General features: G+C 41.6%; 4 protein-coding genes across 5 annotated transcripts in view; 2 read left to right on the forward strand and 2 right to left on the reverse strand.

The window, feature by feature from the left end:
• The window catches only part of LOC142399374 (TSC22 domain family protein 2-like), a 28,082-nt gene extending 26,191 nt beyond the window's left edge, over positions 1-1,891 (forward strand). For both annotated transcript variants that reach the window (XM_075483995.1, XM_075483996.1), the window contains one exon: positions 68-1,891. In XM_075483995.1, coding sequence (XP_075340110.1) covers positions 68-397 — 330 coding nt within the window. In that variant the 3' untranslated portion in view covers positions 398-1,891. The remainder of the gene's footprint in view (positions 1-67) is intronic.
• A 333-nt stretch (positions 1,892-2,224) lies between these two features.
• LOC142399375 (UAP56-interacting factor-like) lies at positions 2,225-6,807 on the reverse strand. The gene is made up of 9 exons (XM_075483997.1): positions 6,633-6,807; positions 6,340-6,480; positions 6,077-6,240; positions 3,816-3,964; positions 3,506-3,578; positions 3,365-3,420; positions 3,112-3,186; positions 2,865-2,991; positions 2,225-2,768 (listed from the first exon to the last, which is right to left on the reverse strand). The coding sequence occupies exons 1-9, from the start codon at positions 6,697-6,699 to the stop codon at positions 2,667-2,669; spliced, it is 954 nt and encodes a 317-aa protein (XP_075340112.1). The 5' UTR covers positions 6,700-6,807; the 3' UTR covers positions 2,225-2,666.
• A 66-nt stretch (positions 6,808-6,873) lies between these two features.
• cpdp (CPD photolyase) lies at positions 6,874-13,179 on the forward strand. The gene is made up of 10 exons (XM_075483998.1): positions 6,874-7,078; positions 7,254-7,624; positions 7,719-7,867; positions 8,971-9,153; positions 9,376-9,534; positions 9,666-9,864; positions 11,835-11,987; positions 12,255-12,376; positions 12,545-12,704; positions 12,803-13,179. Exons 1-10 carry the CDS (start codon positions 7,056-7,058, stop codon positions 12,949-12,951), a joined length of 1,668 nt encoding a protein of 555 aa, XP_075340113.1. The 5' UTR covers positions 6,874-7,055; the 3' UTR covers positions 12,952-13,179.
• A 5,873-nt stretch (positions 13,180-19,052) lies between these two features.
• LOC142398417 (neuromedin-U receptor 1-like) lies at positions 19,053-22,013 on the reverse strand. The gene is made up of 3 exons (XM_075482400.1): positions 21,308-22,013; positions 20,834-21,067; positions 19,053-19,660 (listed from the first exon to the last, which is right to left on the reverse strand). Exons 1-3 carry the CDS (start codon positions 21,993-21,995, stop codon positions 19,350-19,352), a joined length of 1,233 nt encoding a protein of 410 aa, XP_075338515.1. The 5' UTR covers positions 21,996-22,013; the 3' UTR covers positions 19,053-19,349.
• Positions 22,014-24,010: the final 1,997 nt, after the last annotated feature.

Consider the following 24,010-nt stretch of genomic DNA (forward strand, 5'->3'; position numbering starts at 1 on the left):
GTTGCGTCTGGCTGAGACTATTAGTGGTCCAGTTGCACGTTTTATATCACACCCTCCTTTTCTTCAGGACCTGGTGAAAAGCCATCTGATGTATGCAGTACGTGAAGAGGTGGAGGTCTTAAAGGAGCAGATCAAGGAGTTATATGAGAGGAACTCTGTACTGGAGAGGGAGAACGCCGTGCTGAAGTCTCTGGCCAACAGCGAGCAGCTGTCTCAGCTGTCCGCCCAGTCGGCCGCCACCTCCGGCGCCACGCCTCCGCAGCAAGGACTCAGCCAGCCGCAGCCTCAGCAGCAGTCACACCCCCAGCTGCAGCACCACCCCAAACCCCAGCAGCTCCAGACTCAGCCTCAGCTCGATCCCGGCAAGCAGCTGCAACCCAACGTCACCTCTGCTTGAAGTGCATCTGCCCTGCTTTGCACAGGGCAGTAAAAAAAAAAAAAAGAGGAGCATTCTTGTACAACTTATTATAATTAGTATATGTGAAATTAAAAGGAAGAAAAAAAAACTTTGTCTTCTTAGCCACCAGCTTGACCACGAAGTACAGTGCTTGTGAATGTGTGTCAGGATGAGTCAGCGAGACTGTGAACAAGTGTTGGAATGTCTGTATGCATCTGTACTGTGGGCCTTTCCAGTGTTAATGCAATCATCAAGAGCGACAGAGGGACTCGAGAGCGTGCGATGGAACTTCAGGACAGGTCGTGGCGGGTTTTCCATTTTTCATCTTGTTCTTGTGAAAATGGCATCTTTTATTAGACCAGAGCAGAGCCAACCCAACCTCATGACCTGACCTGAAACCAAGGGTGCAGAAGCCAGTGGGGTTCACCACATGTAAGGGACAGCCGACCGGGGGTGGGGGGTGGGGGGGTGACTGTCAAGAGAGCGAATATTTTTTTAAAAGACAGAGTGGGTAAAGGGGTATTTTTAGCCTTGCTGTTTTATGTTGTATAATAAGAACTGGGAGAGTTAGTTTTTGTCGGAGCGCCACGCCGCTGCCGTTACTTTTACATCGAGTCCAACTCTTGCATCAGTCTTTTAAGTTCTACTGTTATAAGTGTTTTATTTATTACAGGGCTGCTATTTTCATAAATGAACAATTTCATGAAACCTGTCAAACAGTAGCCCGCCGACGCGTGTCCTCTGTTCTCGTAGTGTTTTAACATCGGCCACACTTCCCAGGCACCGCTTTGTGAAAAATGTAGGCAAAAGAAAAAATTCTGACAAATGTTTAACACTAACGCAGGTCTTACGCTGCAATTGCCAATTCATAGCACGAGCCCGATTGAATGTAAATTTTTGTATAGCATAAAGTATTAAGGCAACTCTGCACCTGTTAACAAGCGTTAATGTGAGCCTGCAGTGGGCAGTTGAAGAAAACTCGATTAGTTTATCTCAAAGTGAATTGGTATTGCAACACCCCCCCTCCCCCCTCCTTTATTTGCATTTTTTTTCCCCCTCTTTTTTTATTTTCCAGAGCGCCGGGTGGGGAGGGGAAGCTGTGAAATCATCCAACATACTTCAATGTACGTCAACCAAAGATGCAAAGCTGTGTAAATTATTTTGAAAATGCACATTTTGTTTTGTTACTTCTCTCACAAATTTTTTGTTGCTGTTCAGCATGTTCTGCATGACCTGTAATCTTCAAACCACTTTCTTACCTCATTTTTATTCAGCACTCTTATTGTAAGATAGTCTGTGAACAGTGTAAAAGGGGACGGGGGGGGGTATGCGCAGCAGAGTCAAAAATAACCTAGTGTTACTGACACTAGTCACAGAAAAATGAAGTGAGCCATGTTTTGTTCATTTAAATGGTGTTTGAGTTTCATATGCCAATAGTTTTGTTACTTTGCAAATTTTAATGTATTTAAATAAAAGCAATATTCAGATTCCAAATGGTACTGTTTTGTTTGAGCTCCTGAACGGGGTCACTCAGGTGCTCTGACTCTTGAAGCATTACACTTGTTCAAAAGGTAAAATACCCAAAATATGTGCGAACGTTTGGAGACCTTTTACAAAGCAATTCGTGAACAACACCCACAGCAGGATGCAATGCTACAAAGACTACAAGTGAACTTTTTAGAGGTGTGAGGTGCACCAAACTCTTGTCACAGCAGACTGCTGTAAATAAGCAGCTGGAGTTTTGTCTTTCACACACAGATTATAAGAAAGGATGCGTTCTGCGTTGGTGCGCTACAAGCTGCTCTGATGCTGAACACAGACACTCTCTAATACTTAGAGAAACTCATTTATTTGAAGGAATTACAAAACAATTCTCAAATGTCAAAAGTGGAGAACACACACGTTATCCTAGCAAATACATAGCGGTCATCTCTGAAAAGAAATGCTTACAAAAAGTGTTCAGTGTTAGCGTTTCCACATCCAAATGGGGGGGGGGGGGGGGAGAAGAACACCCTTTCCCAATATAGAGCATCCACAATACAAACAGCTGAGACAATAGGACGGACAATGGATGGGAGCGTTTTTCAGACAAACTCTTCCAACAACACTTGAGTTCTCACGGTTTCTCGGCTGAGCGCGTCTCTGACCGACTTCTCTTCCATTAGTAACGTCAGTGGGTCAGCGCTGTCCCATCAATCAGGTAGTGTTCGCTGTGTGAGTGAGCAGGACCGAGGAGCTACTCAGTTTCCTCCGCCTCTCTTCTAGCTGGCTAACCCACAGTCACAAATCTGCTGCCTTGACTGCTTTGTGCTGCAGTCATGCGTTCGTCTTTCAAGATGCGAAACCGCTCATTCAATGTCATCGACGTTTGCTGTGGACAGGGGAAGCCGAGGACAGCATATCAATACACAGAACTGGAATTGTGGTCAATTAACTGCACCCGAATCTTAAAGCTGCACTCCCTCACCGGTTTCCCAACGCTGTTGATATCAAACTGCAGAGGCACTCCTTTCGGGATTTTCTTCTCCAACGTTTCCACTTTAACAGGAGCTGAGCTGGCAGGCGGAGGATGCAGAGTCCACGCAGTGGGGGGCCTACAAACGAGTGACAACACAAAAGCTACTCTAAGTAAGAATGTATAACACTAGATTTCCTGTATTCATAGTCATATCTAGAACTAGTGTGTTTCTGCAGGCTTTGTTCTGAATGTTTACTCAGGCTGAGTCATGGCTGTAGGGTTGGCGATTGAAACGGTCAAGATTCCACTGCTAGTTGTCGATGTTCGCCATCTAGTGGACAAGCAGAGAAAGTGTCTCACATTCACACAAATGACAGACACAGGTCCTAGAATGGCAAACAATGCTCCTCTTTCCCTTCCAAACGAGTCACATCCTCGGTGACAGTTCCTCTTCCTCGCACAGAGGAAGCTGAACAACTCAAACCTGAACAGCTTGGGAGAAAACTTACTGCCGTGTTTTGACTGGAGGAGTGTGGGGATCCGGCTTCTGCACCTGAGCTTGTACCTGCACAGGACACGAAGACAGCTGGATCAAAAGTCTTGAAGTGCAGAGATCTGATTTCACTCAAACAGCCATTTACATCAAGTACCTTGATTCCCCTGTGAAAAAGAAATGTGGCCTGGCGTGCCTCCCTCTGAGTCTGCTGGACAGGCGGCAGCGGTCTGCGTGAGCCCAACACAAAAAGCAGCAGGGTAATTCAGCAGCGGATACAGCGCAGTTTCATCAGTGGACTGTGTGAAGCGCAGGTAACCAAAGGTTGACAATAAACCCCAACTGAAATTTAACTCACACAGAGGTGATTCTTGTTCATTATCAAAACAGCAGCACTTTAATAACTGTCCATGTGTTACATTACAGCGTGGTGTTCTGTAGAGCATGTCATCACTAAGCGTTCTCACCGCCGTCGCAGTTGAAAAGGCCTCCTGACTGACGTTGGGTTCTGGCCTCTCTGAGGATCAGGCTGCCGGTACGGCCGCCTCTGGACCTCCGGCCTCCTGTACGGGGCCTCAGAACGCTGGATGTACGGCCTGGGTTTCTGTCTTGTTTTCTTAAGCAGGGAATGAACATATGATCATTCATATAAGGTAAATTATCCAAATGCAAATTATTTGTAGAACCTGAACTGCTTGTACATATCAAACGACAAGATATCCAGTGATCAACTGTTATGCGTCACATTTGGCCTTCCCCGAAAAAGACGTCGCCTGGATGTTGATGTGTTGATCTTAAACCTGTAGAAAACATTCAGCATTCATGGTGCCTTTCCAGATGTGCAATTTGCCAGTTTCTATAAACACTAATGCTCCCACATACCATCAGAGGTACAGGCTTTTGAACCTAGTGCAAGCAGGATGGTCCCTCTCCTCTTTCGCCTGAAGGATGCCTCATCCATGATTGCCAAAAAGAATTTTAAATTTGCTTTTGTCTAACAACAGAACAGAGTGTCTTGATCAAAGCATGCGGATGGCACGGTGAACTCTGTTCCCATTCAGTGATTTTTGAAAATGTTCTGGGGCTCATGCAGCTTTTTCCACGACAGAATCTTTTTTTTTTTTTTAATCCAGTGCTGCCTGAGGCCTGAAGATCACAGGCACCTAATATCGATTTTCAGCCACAACTCTATGTTCTGTAGTTGATTAAATATTCAAGGTGTTCAAAGTTTTACCCTGAGGGAAATTATTCTGAAATTTCTCCAGTTTGTAGAGGCAGTGTTTTCATTTCAACATTTCATACGCTTACCGTGTTCTACTGTAAATGAAATATTGGTTTATGAGATAACTAAGCCACTGTGTTCTGTTTGCATTTTACACAGCATACAAACTTTTCTGCAATTGGGAGTTGTAAAGTTCCGTTTGGTATTAGCTTTGACAGAGCAACATTCATGGACTACCCGCCTGTAAATTCACTGTTTTGTTTTTTTTTAAACTGTGGACAATGTAAACTGTTGTGTGTTACGAAGAGTGCCAGGACATGATTATCATCTGTAAGATGCAATCAAGATGAAGTCTTTAATGCCTTTGTTCAATGTTAAAAAGCGAATACAGCGAGTCATTTCAGTGAGGCTAACTGATGACAAAAACCGAGCATATATCACAGAGTTAAATTTAAGTTTAGGTGGACAGTAATCACCTCCGGCTAATTCTGTCTCGATTTTACCATTTATGTTTGAAGAGGTGGGTGCAGCAGGTGGGATGTAAAGCTGATCTAATGCGCAGACTAGAAGCCATAAATTGAGCTTTACCAGACAATTCACAAGGTTTTATAAATCTGGACAATTTGGGATTTTTGTGTTCACAAACTTACGCTTCACACAAAGCACAGAACTTAAAATCATGTCAATCTCCATCTCTGTGGATCTGATGCAGACAACAAACACTGATCAGGTGCAAGTAATGCACCAGATAAGACATTACAAACTAAACATAAGGATGACTTGCTTTGAGACTTGATAAGCAAGGCTGACCTTTGCTACTATGGTAACAATGCCATACATTTTAAAATCTTTTTTTTTTCTTTGTCAAACTAAACAGTGCCAAGTATCCAGATAACCAACAAAAATCTATGGGTTGAACTGGACTGCCTCTGTCCAAGCAGGAGACTACAGCCTGTTTTTAGATATTTTCCCCAACAGAGCACTTCGCTCCCAAACTGCAGGTTTACTTGAGGTTCCCAGAGGTAAAAGTAGAATGGGAGGCAGAGCCTTCAGTCATCAGGCCCCACTCTGTGGAACCAGCTACCGGTATATGTCCGGGAAGCCGATACCCTGTCCAACTCCAAGGTCAGGCTTAAAACTTTCCTTATTGATAAAGCTTACAGTTAGGGATGGCTCAGGTGATGCTGAAACTATAGGCCCAGCCTGCTGGAGGCCTTGTTTTGTCACACCTTTCCTCACTTTGCCCATGCTCAGAACGGGGGATTGGACAAAAGGGAAGTTTTGCTACAATCCGTTGGTTTCCTTAGCTAGGAAATTGTTTTTGAATTGGCTCTGTATGTATGAATTGGACTAATTTTGAATTTAATTAATTGGATTTGGTTGGATTATGATTACAATGAATTGAACTCCAATTGGCTTGAATTGGACTGTATCACTGAAGTGCCTGGAGATGACATTTGGCGCTATATAAATAAAACTGAATTGAACTGAATTGTTCTCCAATACCTGGCTGGGTGTTGCTCTGGTGAGGGTGCTGGGTCGTTTCAGCAGGACAGTTGGCCTCCTGGCTGCCAGTCCTGTGATGACCCCTTGACCCCGTCGTCTACCTGCGAGAGGAGGAACCCTTCTGTTTCTTAATTTAGCCGCTCCTCCTCGAGGCATGCCTCCCTCTGGTAAGGATAGTTTAATGGCGTCATTTACGTACACAGTTTCACCGTTCGAGGACATCACATTAGGTAAACAAGCTCCGCGGAAACGTTGGGTCTCACCTCTTAGAGCTGGTCCTGTTGTCCTCTGAGAAACCCCCTTTGCTTGGTTTAAACGCCCTTTCTTCTTGAATGGTCGGCGGTTCCCATTTGATTGTCTCATTTTAACCTGCTTCTCTTTTTTGTTCAACCGAATGATGTCATCTGTCAAAGGTATCACACGGGTAATGGCATACAAGAGCAGGTGAATTCTCAAATGAGATATATTTATCTGGCTTAACCAGCTACCAGAGCAGTGGCTAACATTAGCGGGACTCTCACTTATAAACAATGGTCCAAGCAAATGAGAACCTTACCCAAGGACATGTCGACTTTATCGGGAACCACTGGTCTTGTCCTTCGAACTGCTGCTGTGTTGTTCATACTTTAAGCCACGGCTAACAATCCAAAACCAACAGAATAGCTTTAATGGCTAGCAGAGGTGCAAGCTGTCCGTCCTTTTGAGGCTGCGCTACAACGGTAAATCTTCGGCGCCGCGCATGCGCCGTTACGACAGGATAAATGCAGCATGGGAATTGTAGTTGGACTTGGCAAAAACACAGCGTTACCAAACCTAAACACCACTGTGTTCATGTAAGCAGTTGTGTAAAGAGGGATAGCTTACGTTTGTCTGACTGGGCTGCTACAACAGCAGTTGCTTCGTTAGTGTTTCTTGGTTTATCGAAGTTAAAGCTCTTTTTCGTGTCGAACTGCGGTTAATTTGAAGATTTATACCGTGTATGTGGGTCTGTGCTTGGACGAGGTATGTATTTGCGATGTGGTATTTCGCTACTTGAATGAGAACTCATTCAATGGAGTCTTTTAAGTATGTTGTCCACTTTCACTTGTTATCTATTTGGTGTTTTTATGGTGTTTCCCCCATCTTTATAGGTTGTGTTGCTAAAAGGGTTTGATCATTTCACGGTGGTTTCCTGCAGCTCAACCTTTCTCTTTGCACCACGACTGTTTAAGCTCGCCATTCACCAGAGTCAGCGGCCCAGCTCGACACTCTTCCGCTTAACCAACTCATTCGTCGGTGAAACCACCATGTCGGACAAAAAGCGTAAAGCAGCTCCTCTCGCAAGAGGTAAGCAGCCCAGCGCCAAGCAGCCGAAGCTGGCCGAGGAGAAGGAGGAGAAGCCGAAGAAGGCTGCAGGGTGGCTGCAGAGCCTGGTGAAGCAGCAGAGGGCTGAGGAGAAGGACATGAAGTTCAAGAAGAAGCGCCAGCGTTTCATATCTGACGCTGAGAAGATCAAGCAGGGCTCAGAGGGGGTGCTTTACTGGATGTTAAGAGACCAGAGAGTGCAGGGTAAACATCTGACCAGCAACCAGTGGAAAATAAGTCTTTATGGCATTCCTTCTCTCCGTGTCTCTATTTACAGTGTGTGTGTGTTTTCATTTAGATAACTGGGCGCTGATCCGTGCCCAGCAGCTGGCTGTGAAGGAGAACCTCCCTCTGCATGTCTGTTACTGTTTGGTTGCCCCAAAATCAGAGCTGTCCACTCTGAGACATTTTGGCTTTCTGCTGAAGGGTTTGGAAGAAGTTGCAAAGGTACAGACTAAAACATCCTTTAGGTACCCTCACTTCAGCCATGAATCTCCATTCATTTGATTGAAAGAGATATTCTCACAGTATGACACATTTTTGTCCCTGTCCTAGTATCTCCCTGTAGTTGGTTTCAAGCACGATGATTCACTACACTTATTTTTCTTGTCATTTAAGTGAAAAGATGATTTGTTTACACTGATCAGTGAAACTTGGAGGGAAATCCATATATCTTTGGTCTGATGCTTTAAGGAGCAGTGTGTAACAAATGCTGACATCTAGTGGTCGAGTTTGAGGTGGCAACCATCTCAAATGAGGCCCAACCACCACACAACAAACTGCACCCATGCCTGTCAACTGTTAGATAAAAATAGCTGACTGATAAAGTGAGGAACACTGCTGAGGTGTTCATAATGGTGGTGGTCGCGTTGTTGTGGCTGATTTGTGTGTGTGTGTGTGTGTAGGAAGGCTAAATTACCTGTCGAGGAGAAAAACAAAAATTTTGTCATCCTAATAAGGTTGTCAGTTCTTTGACGAGGTAGATTCACACATCATCTAGGCTAAAAACCTACTTATTTAGGATTGCTTTTAATACCCAGTAGTATGATGACACTTTTATCTTATTCGATTTTGTTGTATTTTATTGCTTTCTGTTTTATTGTTTTTATTTGTTTTTACTTATTCTTCTCTTTATGTATTTACAGTGCATGTGTGAACATGCAGGTGAGGTTTGATCAAAATGGGCCAATCTGCTTGGAGTTTAGAGGAATTCTTACCATTGGATAAAGTCAGAATCAATTTCCGTTTCGTTGCTGTACGAGAGTCAAATGTTTTTCACAAAGGCCTTTTAAGATGCTATGATTTATCAGTCTTGAGATACTGAAATATTGTCAGTAGCCAGGAAAGAAAACAAAGTCCTCATTGGCTGAGCAGACTGTTTCATAAATCAGGCCACTGTAAACACATCTAGGATATCTGTAGGAATGTTTGCTGCATGTTAGTGATGCTTAGTGCAGCTTCTTGCCTCAGAATATACAAAATGATGATATGGGAAAAAAAGAAAAGGTTTATATTCCCCTCATTATTGTTCATCTTGTCCCACCAAACAGGAATGCAAACACTTGAACATCCAGTTCCACTTGCTGCATGGTGCAGCAGGGGAAGTTCTCCCTGGCTTTGTGTCTGATCGTGGCTTTGGGGCGGTGGTGGCGGACTTCTCCCCCCTCAGAGAGCCACTGAAGGGGTTAAAAGATGTCAAAAAGAGCCTTCCAAAGGACATTCCCTTCATACAGGTTTGAAAACTCATTATAATGGATGTCATTTATGGTGAGAGTGAGTTGGCAGGATATTTCATTTCCAGGTTATTTTCACACGTTTGCCTGTCCTGCTTCATGAGATCACATTCCCACAGAAAGTAATAAGGATGCAAGTGACCTCACTCTTCTTCGATGCATGTTGCCTTTATTTCCGCAGACGGTATCCTTTTCGTCATGCCTTATTTCCCTCACACACAGGTTGATGCCCATAACATTGTTCCGTGCTGGGTAGCATCACCTAAACAGGAGTACTCTGCCAGGACCATCAGAGGCAAAATTACCAATCTTTTGTCAGAGTTCCTCACTGATTTTCCTCCTGTAGAGAAGCACCCTCACACTGCAACGAGAACTGCCAAAGTAAGTGTTCTGGAGGTGTTGGTTCGCAGGAAAATAAGCTGTTAGAGGAAAAAAAATAAAGAAAAAAATCTTCACTGGTTTGAGCCTGTTCATGAAAGTTGTTTTTTTTTTTTTTTTTCCCCACCTCGCAGCCGGTAGACTGGGACAAAACCCTGGCCTCCTTGCAGGTTGACAGAACAGTAGGAGAGCCGCAGTGGGCTAAGCCAGGTGCAGAAGCTGGGATGGCCATGTTGGAGTCCTTCATTGATGTTCGCCTCAAACTGTTCGGCACCCAGCGCAATGACCCAAACGAGGCTGCGCTCAGCCAGCTGTCCCCGTGGCTCCGCTTCGGTCAGTACTATTACGCAATGAATAGCTGAGGTCTCCAATTCTTATCAAGAATTCTCACATTACCTTTCGCTGAGACCAAGACGGCAGTCGGCTAACTGCAAGTATATCATTCAGCCCAAGCTATCTGTCAGACTAATAACTGCTGAAACCTGCTTGATTAAAAAGAAACACTTAACCGCACACTGGGGGATTTCCCACAAGCATGGATGTGGTTCTCATCCTCAAACAACCTTCCAGACATTTCATACCAAAAAACACGTTCGTTTAGCTTCTACATCTTGACTTGTTGTGAGAGTCAAATGCCTAACAAGAACCACGATGACATCACCTGTATGTACTGAAGTCGAGCAACCTGCCTGACCCGTGGAACAGATGCAATTGGTACACTACAAGGCGAGTGTTTGTGGTTTCTGAGCTGAACCGTTTGTCTTTCTGTAGAAATTCAGTTTCTGTGGATGTCTCAAAGGCTTTTTACTGTTGTTGATCAGTTCAGGGTGTTACCAGATGGTTTAAAATCTGTATCGAGTCAACAAATTAGACAAGTCCCTTCACCAGCAGTCATTGGGTCGTCTAATTTCTGTTCTTCAAATTAGTTTACATTTAAAAAAATTTGCCACAAAATAAGGGTCCACAGCTTGAGTACAGGATGTGCTAATGGGTGTCCTACAATGTCTCCACATAATTGAATCGTCATTATTTAACATGCACTGTGGATGTACTTAGCAGCGCAGCCCAAATTTTTAATAGATAAAAGTATGTTTTCTTTTCAACTAAATGTCCATTTTATATGCTGGTGTGTATCCTAATATGTGTGTTGTGGCCTGCTTTTGATGCTCTTCAGACCTGTTGTTTGTCTGAGGCATGCTTTTAAACTGAAAGATTACACATTCAAAAAGTATTGCTAAATAAAAGTAGATGCTGCATGCTCGTGTCACTGCTGATACATACCCGTCCAGATGAGCAGTTGAAGGTGTGCTGGACAAAAATTTGTTTCTGTAATCCCCATGTGGAAAAATAAAGTTGGTGCACAGGAATTATCCTCAATCCTAAAGCAAAATTATTAGACTGACGCATTTAATCGGGGTGTTGGTCTAATAAATTTATGAAGATGTTTTATTTCCAGACCTCTTCTTGTAAACCCTGGATGCTTTTTTATTTTATACTTCTTGCTGTCTACGAGTCCTCATGATGTACATTTGCTCCCAGAGTGTCCTTTATCTGTACTTCATCTACATGATGCCATGCAAACGTGTCCTCCTTCATGAAACAAGTCAAAAAATCTTTTTTCTTTTTCTTTCTACTTTCACAATTCCGTATTGGCATGGCAGATTTGGTAGTATAAAAAGAATGACACGCTTTGTCTGCCGAGTGCAGGTCCACCTGCATGCTCAGTCACTGAAAGCAACAAATCCCCCCCCCCACCACTTTTTTTTATTTTATGTTCTGGTGTTTCCATCCATAAGCTCATTAACACGACACTAGAGAGAAGTTAATTGTGTTGATCTGATAAAACCTTGATTTTTAAAATGCATGCAACCATATCAGTCTGATCAAAATCATATGTAATTGACCTTTTCCAAACACCAAATACAGTTGGTGGGCGCATCGCTCCAGCATGTATATGCTGAACTAGATTGGAAAAAGTGTAAGGGTATATTAATACAGCCAAACTGCTCTCAAACCACATATTTTCCGTTTCTTTTGCCAGCGGAATGGCCCATTAGAACGGTAGCTCAGCTCCAGTGTGCATGTGCTGTAAATGTGTTGAAGAACTCAAAACTTGGATTGTTATGAAGACATTAGTTCATCTCTGGCCATGAAGGCAACAGTTGCTTTCACATCTGCCCATATATTGAACATGGTTTAGTTCCATAATACACTTGTATAATTAATATATTTATTTGCATTGCATCCACTGTCAGCTGTTGTTTTCTAATCCCTCTCCACCTTTGTCTTCTTCCCCCGATCAGGCCAGATTTCAGCCCAGCGTGTGGCGCTGCAAGTTCAGCGCTGTGGGAAGCATGCAAGTCAGTCTGTCCCCGCCTTCATCGAGGAGCTGGTGGTGCGAAGGGAGCTGACGGACAACTTCTGCTTCTACAACAAGAAATACGACAGCGTGGAGGGTCAGTCTGTCTCATTAAATCTGAATCCTGTTCACTGTGTTTCCATAATTGTTCCTTTGCTGTCATCATTCTCATGAGTCACTTCCACGCAAGCTGAATGAATTATTCTGAGCTGATACGCTCGAAAGCAAAATGGCAACAACTTAAGTCAAGTCAAATTTATTTGTATAGCACATTTCATGTACAAAACAATTCAAAGTGCTTAACATCATAAGTCGTACTTCTGTTTGTTTTAAATATATATTGATGTGCGTGTGTGGTTCTCAGGTGCTTATGAGTGGGCTCAGAAGACTTTGAAAGATCATGCCAAAGACAAGAGGGAGTATATCTACACACGAGAGCAACTTGAGAAAGCAAAGACTCATGACAAGTTGTGGAACGCAGCTCAGGTACAGCAGTTAGCTGCATGTTTGAGGGGAAAAAATGTATTTTTGAAAAGATGTGGAAGACTTAAACCTCTCACCAGATTTATATTCTGCCATTCCTATTTAAAGTGTTTAAATCATCCAAGTTTTTTCAAACTGTTGTTCACCAGTCCATTTTGTGTTTTCCATTAGTACCAGATGGTAACCGAGGGAAAGATGCACGGTTTCCTGAGGATGTACTGGGCCAAGAAGATTCTGGAGTGGACGCCCTCGCCGGAGGAGGCGCTCTCCACCGCTCTGTACCTAAATGATCGCTATGAGCTGGATGGTCAGGATCCTAATGGCTTTGTCGGTAAGGAAGTGGGAGTTGGATTAGCATATTTCAGAAACTGTCACTGATTTACTCATTGGCTCTTGCCACAAATTCATGCCCTCTCCACTGTCCTGTAGGTTGTATGTGGTCTATCTGCGGCATCCACGACCAGGGCTGGGCAGAGAGGCCTGTTTTTGGAAAAATCCGCTTCATGAACTACAAAGGCTGCCTTCGGAAGTTTAAAGTAGCCCAGTTTGAGAGAAAGTACTGTCCCAAAAAGCCCTGAAGCATTCTATTTATTTAAGGGTGTCGACATTGTTTGACAGCCCATAACCTCACACCTTTGGCTCAGGGAGCATTTTTACATTTAAGTCTGTTTCATTTGAGCTGTTCTTTGATATCTACTTGACATGTATGAAAAACATTCTTTGTTTTAATGTCGGTTTTTCTATACATTTTTACTGCTGTTGCTTTTTTTCTCATATAAATAAAATTCAATTTGTGTTGAGTCAGACTTAATTGTGTTTTATTTGAACTCACTCAGATGAAATAAAGTTAGTTTCAAGTTCAAATCTGCATTTAGAAACTTTTTAAAGTCGCATTCAGCCTAAACTGTCTTAGTAGATTATTTGTTCCTCCATGCAAAAGAAACTAAAAATAATATATACAGTGTTGTGTAGGGTTCAAGTTTAATTACAATGCCAGAAGTGCTTTCGTATGAGCACAGTTTAATTAAACAGAAGCAAAACCCTTCTAAACCTAATTAAATGCACCCTTCGAGGAGGTTAAGGCAGTCCCTATAGATAATGATGCATTTAACACAACTGTTCCAATTACAGCATGAAACCTCCTGCGTGCTATGTGCTGGGATTTTGTCTATGTTCATTTCACAGCTAAGAGATGCATCTGCTTTAATCATGGCTTCTATGCTGGCAACTAGTTAAAACCAGTTAGTATTTGGTTATAGGAACAAATGTTTCACTGTGGTACGTACTGCAATTTGAATCTTTTTCTATAAATCAAATTGATGTTTTCTGCCACATGTGGAGTTAATCATTTGATTAGATGGTGGGATGAAAATTAGCGCTGTGAGTCACATTTGGAACAAGCGTTAAGATTTCAAATGAGTTATTTTCTCAAGGAAATTATAAGTGACGTAAAGCAATCTGACCACACTTAGCAACAGCATATCAGGAAAAACAGATCTTGTATACTTGGATGTATAATTTAGTGTTACTGCTGTTGCTTGGTTTATTTAAGAGGATCTTCTTGCTATCCCCTTGGCAATTTTTTTTTTGTTCTTTGGTTTCCTCCACGGTTGTGGAATGTTGTGGAACGCCACTGTTTTAAAAACAAACCTTTCCATGAACCCTGGATATGCACAACTATCAATGCTAATTAGTTGTCATGCTGGCAGCTGCCTCCAGAAGCTGCCAGAAGTGTCAAAAGACAAGGTAGGGAAATATTACAAGAATGGACCTAGATATTTTTCACATTATGATAAATCTGATGAACAAACATGCTCACAAAAACATCCATCCATCCATCCATTTTCTATACCCGCTGAATCCGTCGGTCGGGTGGCAGGGGGGCTGGAGCCTATCCCAGTGGTCAATGGGGGAGAGGCGGGGTACACCCTGGACAGGCCGCCAGTCCATCACAGTGCCACACAGAGACAAACAACCACACACACGCTCACACTCACTCCTAAGGCCAATTTTAGAGACCTATTAACCTAACATGCATGTTTTTGGACAGTGGGAGGAAGTCAGAGTACCCAGAGAGAACCCACGCATACACGGGGAGAACATAGAAAGGCCCCAGCTGGGAGTTGAACCTGGAACCTTCTTGCTGTGAGGTGGTGGTGCTGACCACCACACCACCGTGCAACCCCTCACAAAAACAAGCAAAAATAAGAAAATAAGAAAATTTTAAATTTTAAATTTTAAATTAAATTAAATTAAATTAAATTAAATTAAATTAAAAAAAAAAAAACATAAATAATAAAATAAAATAAAAAAATAACAAATTAAACATTAAAATTTAAAATTTAAAAAAAATCTGCTTTTCTTATTTAGATTTTCTAAAAATTTGAGTGTGGCCTAAGTGTAAAATCAATACATGTGTAACATACTGTGAATTATATATTACAGTGTCATGTATCGCTAGACAGCAGAGAATATTTTGAAAGGCTATAAGCTTCCACGATTTTGGTGTGAAATAAAAAATGTTAGTCTGAGACAGAACTGAGGTCGCTAACAGAGGCTTCATCTGTGAGGCAGTGATGTTTCAACTTCTGATGAATAACTTTACACGGATTACCATGCACAAAGCTGAAGTTGACTTCCGATTCAGGAATTAAAGGGATGTTCCTAAAGGGCCACTGCAGTTTTCACATCCTGTTTACCGTTGACTGTATGAAAAGTTAGACTGCTCAAATCTGGACGTAATTAGTCTATAAGGCTGAAGAAAACGATTTGATTTCCTGTGGTTGTGCAGGGAAGGGCCTCTCCTTGGATTGGGATTGTTTGATGTATTTCTATGTGATATACATGTGATTGGATGAAGCACCTTTCTGTGAAAACCCACCGAGATTTAAACTTAATGAATCAACTGGAACCAAATACAATCAACCGCTGTTGTCATCCTAATTGTCATCACACTCAAAACACACTCCTAGCTATCAATTTGGATTCTGGTTAGTCAGTCAAAGGGTTTTCTGGTGAGATATGTGCAGCAAGATAAATTGCCTTGTTATGATGAAGTCAGAATGGGATTAAACCAAGTCTTTCATGTGGGCCAAGTTTTCTCACAGGTGGAGGACAAGAACGAGAAGAAACCAAACAGCAGACTAGAAGCAGACTGGAGGTAAGGGAAACTAAACTAGACTTAGTTAAATTAGAACTAACAAAAATTGCATGACTAGCCCGAACTCCAAAAGCAAAACTGCGAAAACAAAGCCACAGAACTACAAGAAATCAGACTGAGAAAAGGACCACGAACAAAACATGAGGAGATGACAGCGAGAATCTGGCAGAGACTGAGTAAAACCAAATGGAATATAGACTGAGGGAACGAATGAGAAAGTGACTGCATCTGTGAGTAATTGACAGGGAAACAGGTGTGTATATGGAGTTGAGAACCAGACAAGAGGGATCAGAGGAAACTAAGAATAATGACAGGATGAAGGTCGTACTGAAAACATGGAACAAAAAGAATAGACCAGAACAGCAGAATACACAAAAAACTATCATGACGAAGTTGGGCTTTTTGTCATAACTTGAGCCATTCTGGTGCAGTATTTGCAGTGAGGTTGAGTACATTGTCCTGGGGAGGCTACCATGCTATCTCCTATATATTGGTATATACAAAGACCGCCCTGGAATTTTCTTTTCTCTTGTGAAATAGCCTATCTCATCCTGAAGTAGAAACTGAAAACTGCAAAGTGGTGCCACAGTTAATTCAGTGAGCCATTTGTACTTGTTTTATTTAGTCAAAACATATATACAATTTTCAAATTTATTCAAATTACAGGTTTTAATGCAAAAAAAAGGGGGGAAACAACAAGAGATGTGAATAATTTTGCAAGCCGCTGCATATGGGAATATCATGTTTACTTTAATAAATTATCTAGATCCACCTTCCCTTTTTTACTTTCTTAATCTCTTCTCCACTAAATTTGATAATGTTTTAGCCAAGCAAAACACAGTCTGACCAGGCAACAATGCTTTTAAATGGAGGCAATGGGAGAGCATTCCTCACAAGATGGCGTTACCCCTCCCAGCATACAACACAGTGTGAAGTATGTACACATTCACATTATGATTATTTTTTTCTTGTGTCCTTTAAACGTGCTTATTGACCTTCAAAAAGCCATAAAAAAACAAAAATACTGATATATGTTGATATGAATAACATTCAATCTAGGCCCTTTCACATGTTTCAGTCCACTTCTGGATGCTGGGTTTCTGCTGAATACCCCTCTTTCCAGCAACTGCCTTTTTCTGCTTGACAGAAAATCGAATCATGGAGCTGGTGCTGTAACAGTTGTTCCAGGTCTCTTTTTAACACATCAAATCAATGACACTGATCTTCTCTTCCTTTTCTTTTTTTTTTACTAATGTTAGAGGAATCCTTGAGCAGTCAGACCGTCAACCTCAGTCTCCATCCTCACAAGACTTAATGTCATCTCATTAAGCAACATTTCACATCATCCCCTTGGCAGAATATCATATCTTCTCTTCCATAGCCGTCATGTCTCTGACGCACCTTTGCATTTTCTCCTGTCTTGCTTATGTCCTCAATTATCACAGGTGTCAAAAGAACATTGTTGGATTGGATTTCCAGCTCTTATCATTGGCTGCTTTGGTACAGGTGATCTATAATTTTACCACTCCGACAACTTTCACATCTAAAAAAGATGAGTCCTCAACTTTTCATTAAATCTTGAAAAAAGACACGCCACAACGATGAATTTAAGTCACTCCTCCGTGTCAGATCGAGATATGTGAGGCCAAAAACTTTGTCGTTCTTCTTTTTTTTGAAGCTCCTACTTAGCATCACATTAACTTTTTATTGTTTCCTGTCCTGGGATTTTTATGGCTTTCAGCTTGTAGAAAGTTTCCAGATCTGTGCTCATTGAGGTTAGTAGAAGTGAAATGAAATGCATTAAAATTCTTATTTGGGCTGACATGTCCTTTAATTATCACAGCGCCAACATTCTATTCACACGTCTTTGTAGTTAAATGATATTGTCTGCTTGAGTGAATACCATTACTTGGGTGATACTATGATGTGGCCCTTTAAATAGGTCTATATGCAGAGCCTGTGTATGAGCAGCGTCTTCTGTAATGATGATGGAAACTGTGAATAGATTACTGTTCATTAGTGCTGGTGTGGCCCACTGAGTCATTACCAAATGTTTTGTCAGTATTCAACAGCTGGCTCCTGCTTCATCCCCTCATTTCTTTTTTTAATCTTTTCCCATTATCCTCTTTGCCTCATGATCATCATCTCCATTTGTATAAATTAGTTTTTGGTTTACAGTGCGACTTACCCGAAGTTGAGATGAGACAACCCCAGCAGAAAGGTTCCTGACTCTTGGCATACCCGTGCCCCGTTACTCAAACTGTTTAGCCAGCACTTCAACTATAATGTTTACACTAAAGATGTCGATGTCCTGGAGCTCATTAAGCTTGTTGTATTCCAAGTAAAACCAATAATAAAACCAATACAGCAAGTCTGCTGGCACATTTTAAGCAGTTATTCAAAGACTACATTCAAGAACAAGCAGAACAGACATGTCCTCTGAAGAGCAAATTCAGAGAAAAACATACAGACTTTCATTGAATAATGGAGAATACTGCAGTTGCTCCAGGGCATTATTCAAAAAGATGATTCACATACATAAACATTATGTACACATAATTCATCTTCACTTTGTGCTGCAAGTACAGTACGTTAAAGTTTTGAATAAAACATAAAGTTACTAATATTGTACATTACATGCAGAAGGTAAACATATATAATACCTCAATTAGTTTTCACAGAAACATGGCAAGTGGATCTTATATATATATGTGAGGGACATGACTCATCATGTGTCATGATCAGCTTCAATGCCTCCTCCGTTACAACGTTTGGATAGTGGATAGGAGTCATAGCTCAGCTCTGTGGTGTAGGCCGCGCTGGTTTTCTTGGGGTAAAAGATGGTGGTACTCTTGAAGCGTTGAGGGCTCAGAAAGAATGAGACCCTCTTACTGCACATCAAGCTTTAGAGGGTCATTTAATAATTTAATAACTTTTTTAAATGTTACAAAAGCATATTTTGTAAATCACTTGAATGACTTTCATTTTTACCTCAAGCTAATGTACACAAGTCTTGCTTTTTAACAGGAGGCTTGTCTATCTATGCTGTGGTGCAAGAGTGCGTTAATGTTCTCACTGCACAGCAGCAAAAAGGCAAGCCTGGAAATGCTACTTTTAACACTATACAGAAGATACAATAAAAGCATACATCACAAACAGAAATGGTTTACATTTGAGACAGTTGGTGGGTTTCACAGTTCACCCAAACATTAACCTCAACACTGATCCTATCAGTCTACTGTACAATTAGCATTTTCCCCCCAACAGTCTGGTGAACTTTAAACTATAATAGGAAAGCGTCCTTAAGTGTGTTTCTCAGGGACTGCATCATGGTCTTTGGTCAAAGGTTCTGCCTGTACTTCGTACAGTCTTATCATCTTTATGTGACACCACTCACTACCAAGATGAGCAGACAATCCCCCCTTTTGGTTGTGAATGTCTCCAGGCTGCTTAAATACAATCAGTTGGGAGACAAATGACAGGAAAAACCAACATAAGTAAAACATAAATACCTTTTGAAATGTGGGTGGTCTATGGAATGGCTTCGGTATTTATCATATAATAGAATATTTCTCAAGTCTTTGAGCTCTGTTGGATGGATGAAGAACATTTCATGCAAAAGATATTATCTTGTTTAGAGTATTGATGACAGCGGTGGTCAGACCACACGTTTCCCCATGATTTCAGTCTGGTTATTAAGATATGAATGAAGCTCCATTCCTCCTGTATGTTACATTTTCACAGTCCTATATTCAGTTGTTTTTTGGGGGGTAATTTATCTCTAACTTTCTTTGCCACACACTGCCTCAGAAGGGATTAAGTCCAATTCTTACTGTGGGGCATTTTCTCGCTGAAGGTGCTGCGTTGAATATTCTTTAAACTGGGGCGAGCTTGCCAGCCTTCAGAGCAACACGTAACATGACTGAACATTTCTCTGAACTTGGTAGACATGAGGTTGTAGAGAATGGGGTTGACTGCAGAGCTCAGATAGAAGCAGACTCCTGAGACGATGTGGACATTCTCAAAGATCATGTAGTGCTGCGGTGACCACTTGTCGATGAAGCTCCACATCAAGCGGTCCACGTGGAAGGGAGCCCAGCACAGGCCAAAGACGACCACCAACACGCCTGGAGCACATGGAGCAGTTACATGAGTCACTTTCAACTGGACAAAGAGATCTTTTACACAGACACAGATATTTCTATGAATTTGAAGCATTTGCACCCATGGTCTTCTAACACAGGTTTGGCAAGTGAAAATGAATTGTTTAGAACTCTTCACCAGGGTAAAGATATTAAAAAAATTGGGGCATCTTTGTTTGAACGGTAACACGGTAGAAAATGTACAGTCAACTCAATGCTAAGACATGGGGCCATCTACGTTAGAAAAAAAGTTAAATAGGCTGAGACAAATGCATTCAACAGTGCTTGGATTCATACGAGCATCCATGCAGTGCTTGGACAGAGCAAGAGAGTTTGTAATAATTTATTTAATCTATCTTTTTGCTAACCCTGGGTGAGGGCTGCTGGGGCAGCAGTTTGAGTAGGGACCCCTAGACCTCCCTCTCCCCAGCCACCTCCTTAAACTATTTTCAAGGGGGAAACTGCAGCACCAAATTGTATCTCTGCGTGGTTCACCTGAAGGCCTGATCCTGGTGAGCCATGCCTAGAGGGCCTCCAGACAACCTTCAGATCAATACGCCATAACCATCTAAAATGGCTCCTTTTGCTGCTGAGGAGCAGCGACTTTACTATGAGCTTCTTCTGGATGACCGAGCTCCTCACCCTAAGTGTGGGGCCATCTGTACCTCAGATTAAGCTAATTTCAGCCTCTTGTATTCACAATCTCATTTCTTCTGTCACAACCTGCAGCTCATAACCATTTATGTGGAGGGAAACAGATTTGACTGGTAAAGCTGCAGTTTCTCTTAATGGGTCATCTCTCTCTTCAACACAACAGACCAGAATGGCGTCTCCATCACTGCACTCTGACCCAACCTATCTATGTCTTGCTTGGTTCCACTTGGTTGGCACCTCACTCCCAACATACCTTTCCCTAATAGAAGACCATGGATCACAATAGTAAAAGATTTATTGGACTAACGGTAATTGAAGTTCAAATCCAAGGTGTGCACAGCAAGCATGAGCGAGCCCGTGCAGTCAATCATGCAATGTGGGCATGGCCAAGGTGCAAAAACAATCATGTTTTCAGTACTTCAGAAGACACTGAGTTGCAGCCATTACCTTTACTCTAACTGTGACCTAAATAAAAGAAAATTAATTTACTGAAATAACACTTACAGAGCATTTTTGTGACTTGCAGGTTGCGTTTACTCAGCCTCTTCTTGTGGGACTTGGAGACACTCTCTGGTCCAAAGCTACAGTTGGTACCAACCGCAGTCATCAGCCTCTCCCTGCGCAGCTGCAAACCAATGAGGAAGTAAAGAATGCTAATGATCAACATGGGGAGCATGAAGAAGACCAGGGTGGAGATCAGGATGATCAGGTTGTACATCCATATAGGCTTTACGACGTCTGAGGATGGAGAGAAAACAGTGAAACAACTAAATAAATTAGGATCACAATGTCATGTGTGCTCTGATTTTGACAGCATGAAAACTTTTTCAAGTCATTGAGCTGAATTCTTGATATGATCAAAAATCTACAAGAAATGAATGGTTGTTTGACATGTTAGCATTTTGAAATTAGTGGTAAACCGCAGACTTGAGTGCAAAGCTTCTAACAGAAAACTATAAAAATCTTCAGGATACGTACGGCAGATAGCAGATCGGGGGAACTCCCGCCCAAACCATGGAGGCAGCACGTAAATCCCATGCAGGCTGGTGTTTGGCACAGCACACAGCATGGACAGAACCCACAACATGAAGATGACCTTCTTGACGTGCGCACGTGTAGTCATAAATTTGACTTTAAGGGGGTGCATGACCGCCACGTAGCGTTCCACACTGAGCGCTGTGACATTGAGGATTGAGGCAAAGCAGACTGTCTCAAACAGGAAGATTTTGAAGTAGCAGCCCCCCTCCCCGAGCAGGAAGGGGTAATTCTGTTGCATCTCGTAGAGCTCCAATGGCATGCCCAAAAGGAGCACTAGTAGGTCTGATACAGCCAGGCTCAGTAGATAGTAGTTGGTGGGCGTCTGCATCACCCTGTAGCGCAAAATGACCGCACAGGTCAGGGAGTTGCCAAGAACACCCACCACAAAGATGATAAGGTAGGTGATGCAGACAGGTAGAAACTTTGAAGACTTTGGAGCCCCCATTTCCATGCTAATGTACTCCTCCTCACTCAAACACATTTTCTTCACATCTTTTTCAGTAGCATTAGCCAACACCCAAGAGATATTCATCCCACATATCACAGCCGCATCAGGGCAAGCCAAGTCTCTGAAAACTGTGGCAACAGATGTGACAAGAGCTGCAAGAGAGCAATTCTGCACTGGCATCTTGGCGACTGGTGGTAGGCCCCCTGGCTTGTGAATCCAAAGGAAAAAAAATAGAAAAGATTTATTTCAAAGGTGCAGTCAGATTTTACAGGTTAAATGTTTTTGTTTCTCCTACTTTTCTTTTAAAAAATGGGGTATCTTGTAGTAGTATTTATAAGCTGTCTGTTTGATGAAACAGGGAGGAATTCTGAAAGAGGAGCTGAGCTGAGAACTACTAAAAGCAACTAATCTCCATGTTGCTATGGCTTTTCACTACATGTTTTTTTCTTTTGTAGAAATCATTTTGGAATAAGTTGCAATTGTCTGACAGGCGACAGTATACATTGGGTAGCAACTGTGCATGAATGATGCATAAAAACACGAATAGAGTAAGAGCTGAAATATGCTGCTTTTTGAAGCTTTTTTCCCTCCTTTTTCTTTGCTTTTTATTACCCTTAATTGTAAGGGTGTTAAACACTGAATTCCTTGTATACCTTTAATGTAACTAAAAGGGACATATATATATGTATTTGTTCCCAATGGACAAAATGGTTGCCTTGATGAAAGAAATATAGAAGATCTGATTTAAAATGAAAACCAGAGCAAACTTGCTGGGTATCTTTGAGTACCTTGAATCGCAGACTATCACACCAACAGGAAAATGCCAGGAAAATGAAATAATCTGGTTTCTTGTACTTCAAGGGGAAGATAGGCAATGATTTCTCAATGATTGCATATCTATACCATATGTTTTATGTATATTTACAAAATGATCTCTTACTGTAAGTGCTTAACTGATATCCCATCATAAAATAACCACTTCACTTTCAGCAGACTGCTGTGTCTTCAGCAGCTGTATTTGGATCTCACTTAAAGCAACTTAAATGTGCTCATAATTGGAAGCAATTCAGACAAAAAGCACATCAGTTGGATTAAAGCACAAATGAAATAGTAAAAAAATTCTAAACAAATTGTCAAGTTCTCGCAGCTTTAGATGTGTAAGGATGCTGAACAAATTAAGCTTTCAGATTTTCTTAAATCTGCCTGTCCCTGAGGAAAAATTAAATATACAGCGTATGATTAACAATGTTGTCACAATTTGTCTCGTTAAGAATCAGAGTACAGGCTCCAGGGAAGCTTTTGTTTGGATTCCAACTGTGGATTTGTATACGCATTGAATATGCAACATCCAGATTCAGATTCAAACAAGAAGTAAAGAAATAACAAAAAAAAAAAAACTCACCTGTGGATTGAGGACTTCAGCTTCTTGTTTATAAGATGAAATGGATATTGAGAGACGGTATCATTAGGTTTCTGTGCATCCTCTACTCTTTTCTGATACTTTATCTGGTTGGTGTTGGTGCCTCAGAATGTCACAGCTGCCTTGACTTCCCGTATTTGTCGGCTGGTGTTCACCCCTCCTCTGTCTCTCTCTCCCTTCCTCTCCTCAAAGCTTCTTGTTTCTTCCTCCACCATTGGCTGATTTTTTCCCCTCTATTTGGATTCAGTTTCTTTTTGACTCTCTTCTGTCTGTCACTACCAATCTGGAAAACACATATAGAGAAATTCTCATTACCTTAACCCACAAAGGCTCTGACTTGTCATCCTCCATTCTATTACTTTCACCCATGAAAAAGCCTGCAGGCACCACACTGAAAAGGTTGAGGTTACTTTGAGCCTGAAACCTGTGGCTTGAATGTAAGTAGTGTTGTGTATAGAGTATATATATAGAATAGAATAGAATAGAAATAGAAAAATACTTTATTCATCCCCCAATGGAGGAAATTCCAATTAGTCAAGTAGCTCAAAACAATTATGAATATTTACAATGATTGTATATTAACAACAAGAATATATATGAATGTGTATAATATATATATATTATAAGACACCTTTATACACATTTATTTTCAGGGTCAGAGCAATCAAAAAATTGTCCCATTTTCTGTCATCTCATGTCATACACAGAAAGTCCATTTTCATTCTGTTCAGACAATAGACAGTAGTTGGCTGTGTTTTTATGTGGACATTCCTGT

The sequence above is a fragment of the Odontesthes bonariensis genome, chromosome 14, assembly GCF_027942865.1.
Source record: "Odontesthes bonariensis isolate fOdoBon6 chromosome 14, fOdoBon6.hap1, whole genome shotgun sequence".
Lineage (NCBI taxonomy): Eukaryota > Metazoa > Chordata > Actinopteri > Atheriniformes > Atherinopsidae > Odontesthes > Odontesthes bonariensis.

Bases quoted from the DNA above. Each gene is read 5' to 3' on its own strand.
- LOC142399375 (XM_075483997.1), bottom strand. From the start codon at position 6,699: ATGAACAACACAGCAGCAGTTCGAAGGACAAGACCAGTGGTTCCCGAT. The intron at 6,481-6,632 runs GTAAGGTTCTCA...TACCTTTGACAG, and splicing joins TAAAGTCGACATGTCCTTGG to ATGACATCATTCGGTTGAAC. The intron at 3,187-3,364 runs GTAAGTTTTCTC...CTTGTCCACTAG, and splicing joins CCTCCAGTCAAAACACGGCA to ATGGCGAACATCGACAACTA.
- cpdp (XM_075483998.1), top strand. From the start codon at position 7,056: ATGTGGGTCTGTGCTTGGACGAG. The intron at 7,079-7,253 runs GTATGTATTTGC...GGTTTCCTGCAG, and splicing joins TGGGTCTGTGCTTGGACGAG to CTCAACCTTTCTCTTTGCAC. The intron at 12,705-12,802 runs GTAAGGAAGTGG...ACTGTCCTGTAG, and splicing joins GGATCCTAATGGCTTTGTCG to GTTGTATGTGGTCTATCTGC.
- LOC142398417 (XM_075482400.1), bottom strand. From the start codon at position 21,995: ATGCCAGTGCAGAATTGCTCTCTTGCAGCTCTTGTCACATCTGTTGCC. The intron at 21,068-21,307 runs GTACGTATCCTG...CTCCATCCTCAG, and splicing joins CCCCCGATCTGCTATCTGCC to ACGTCGTAAAGCCTATATGG. The intron at 19,661-20,833 runs GTAAGTGTTATT...CATGTGCTCCAG, and splicing joins GCAAGTCACAAAAATGCTCT to GCGTGTTGGTGGTCGTCTTT.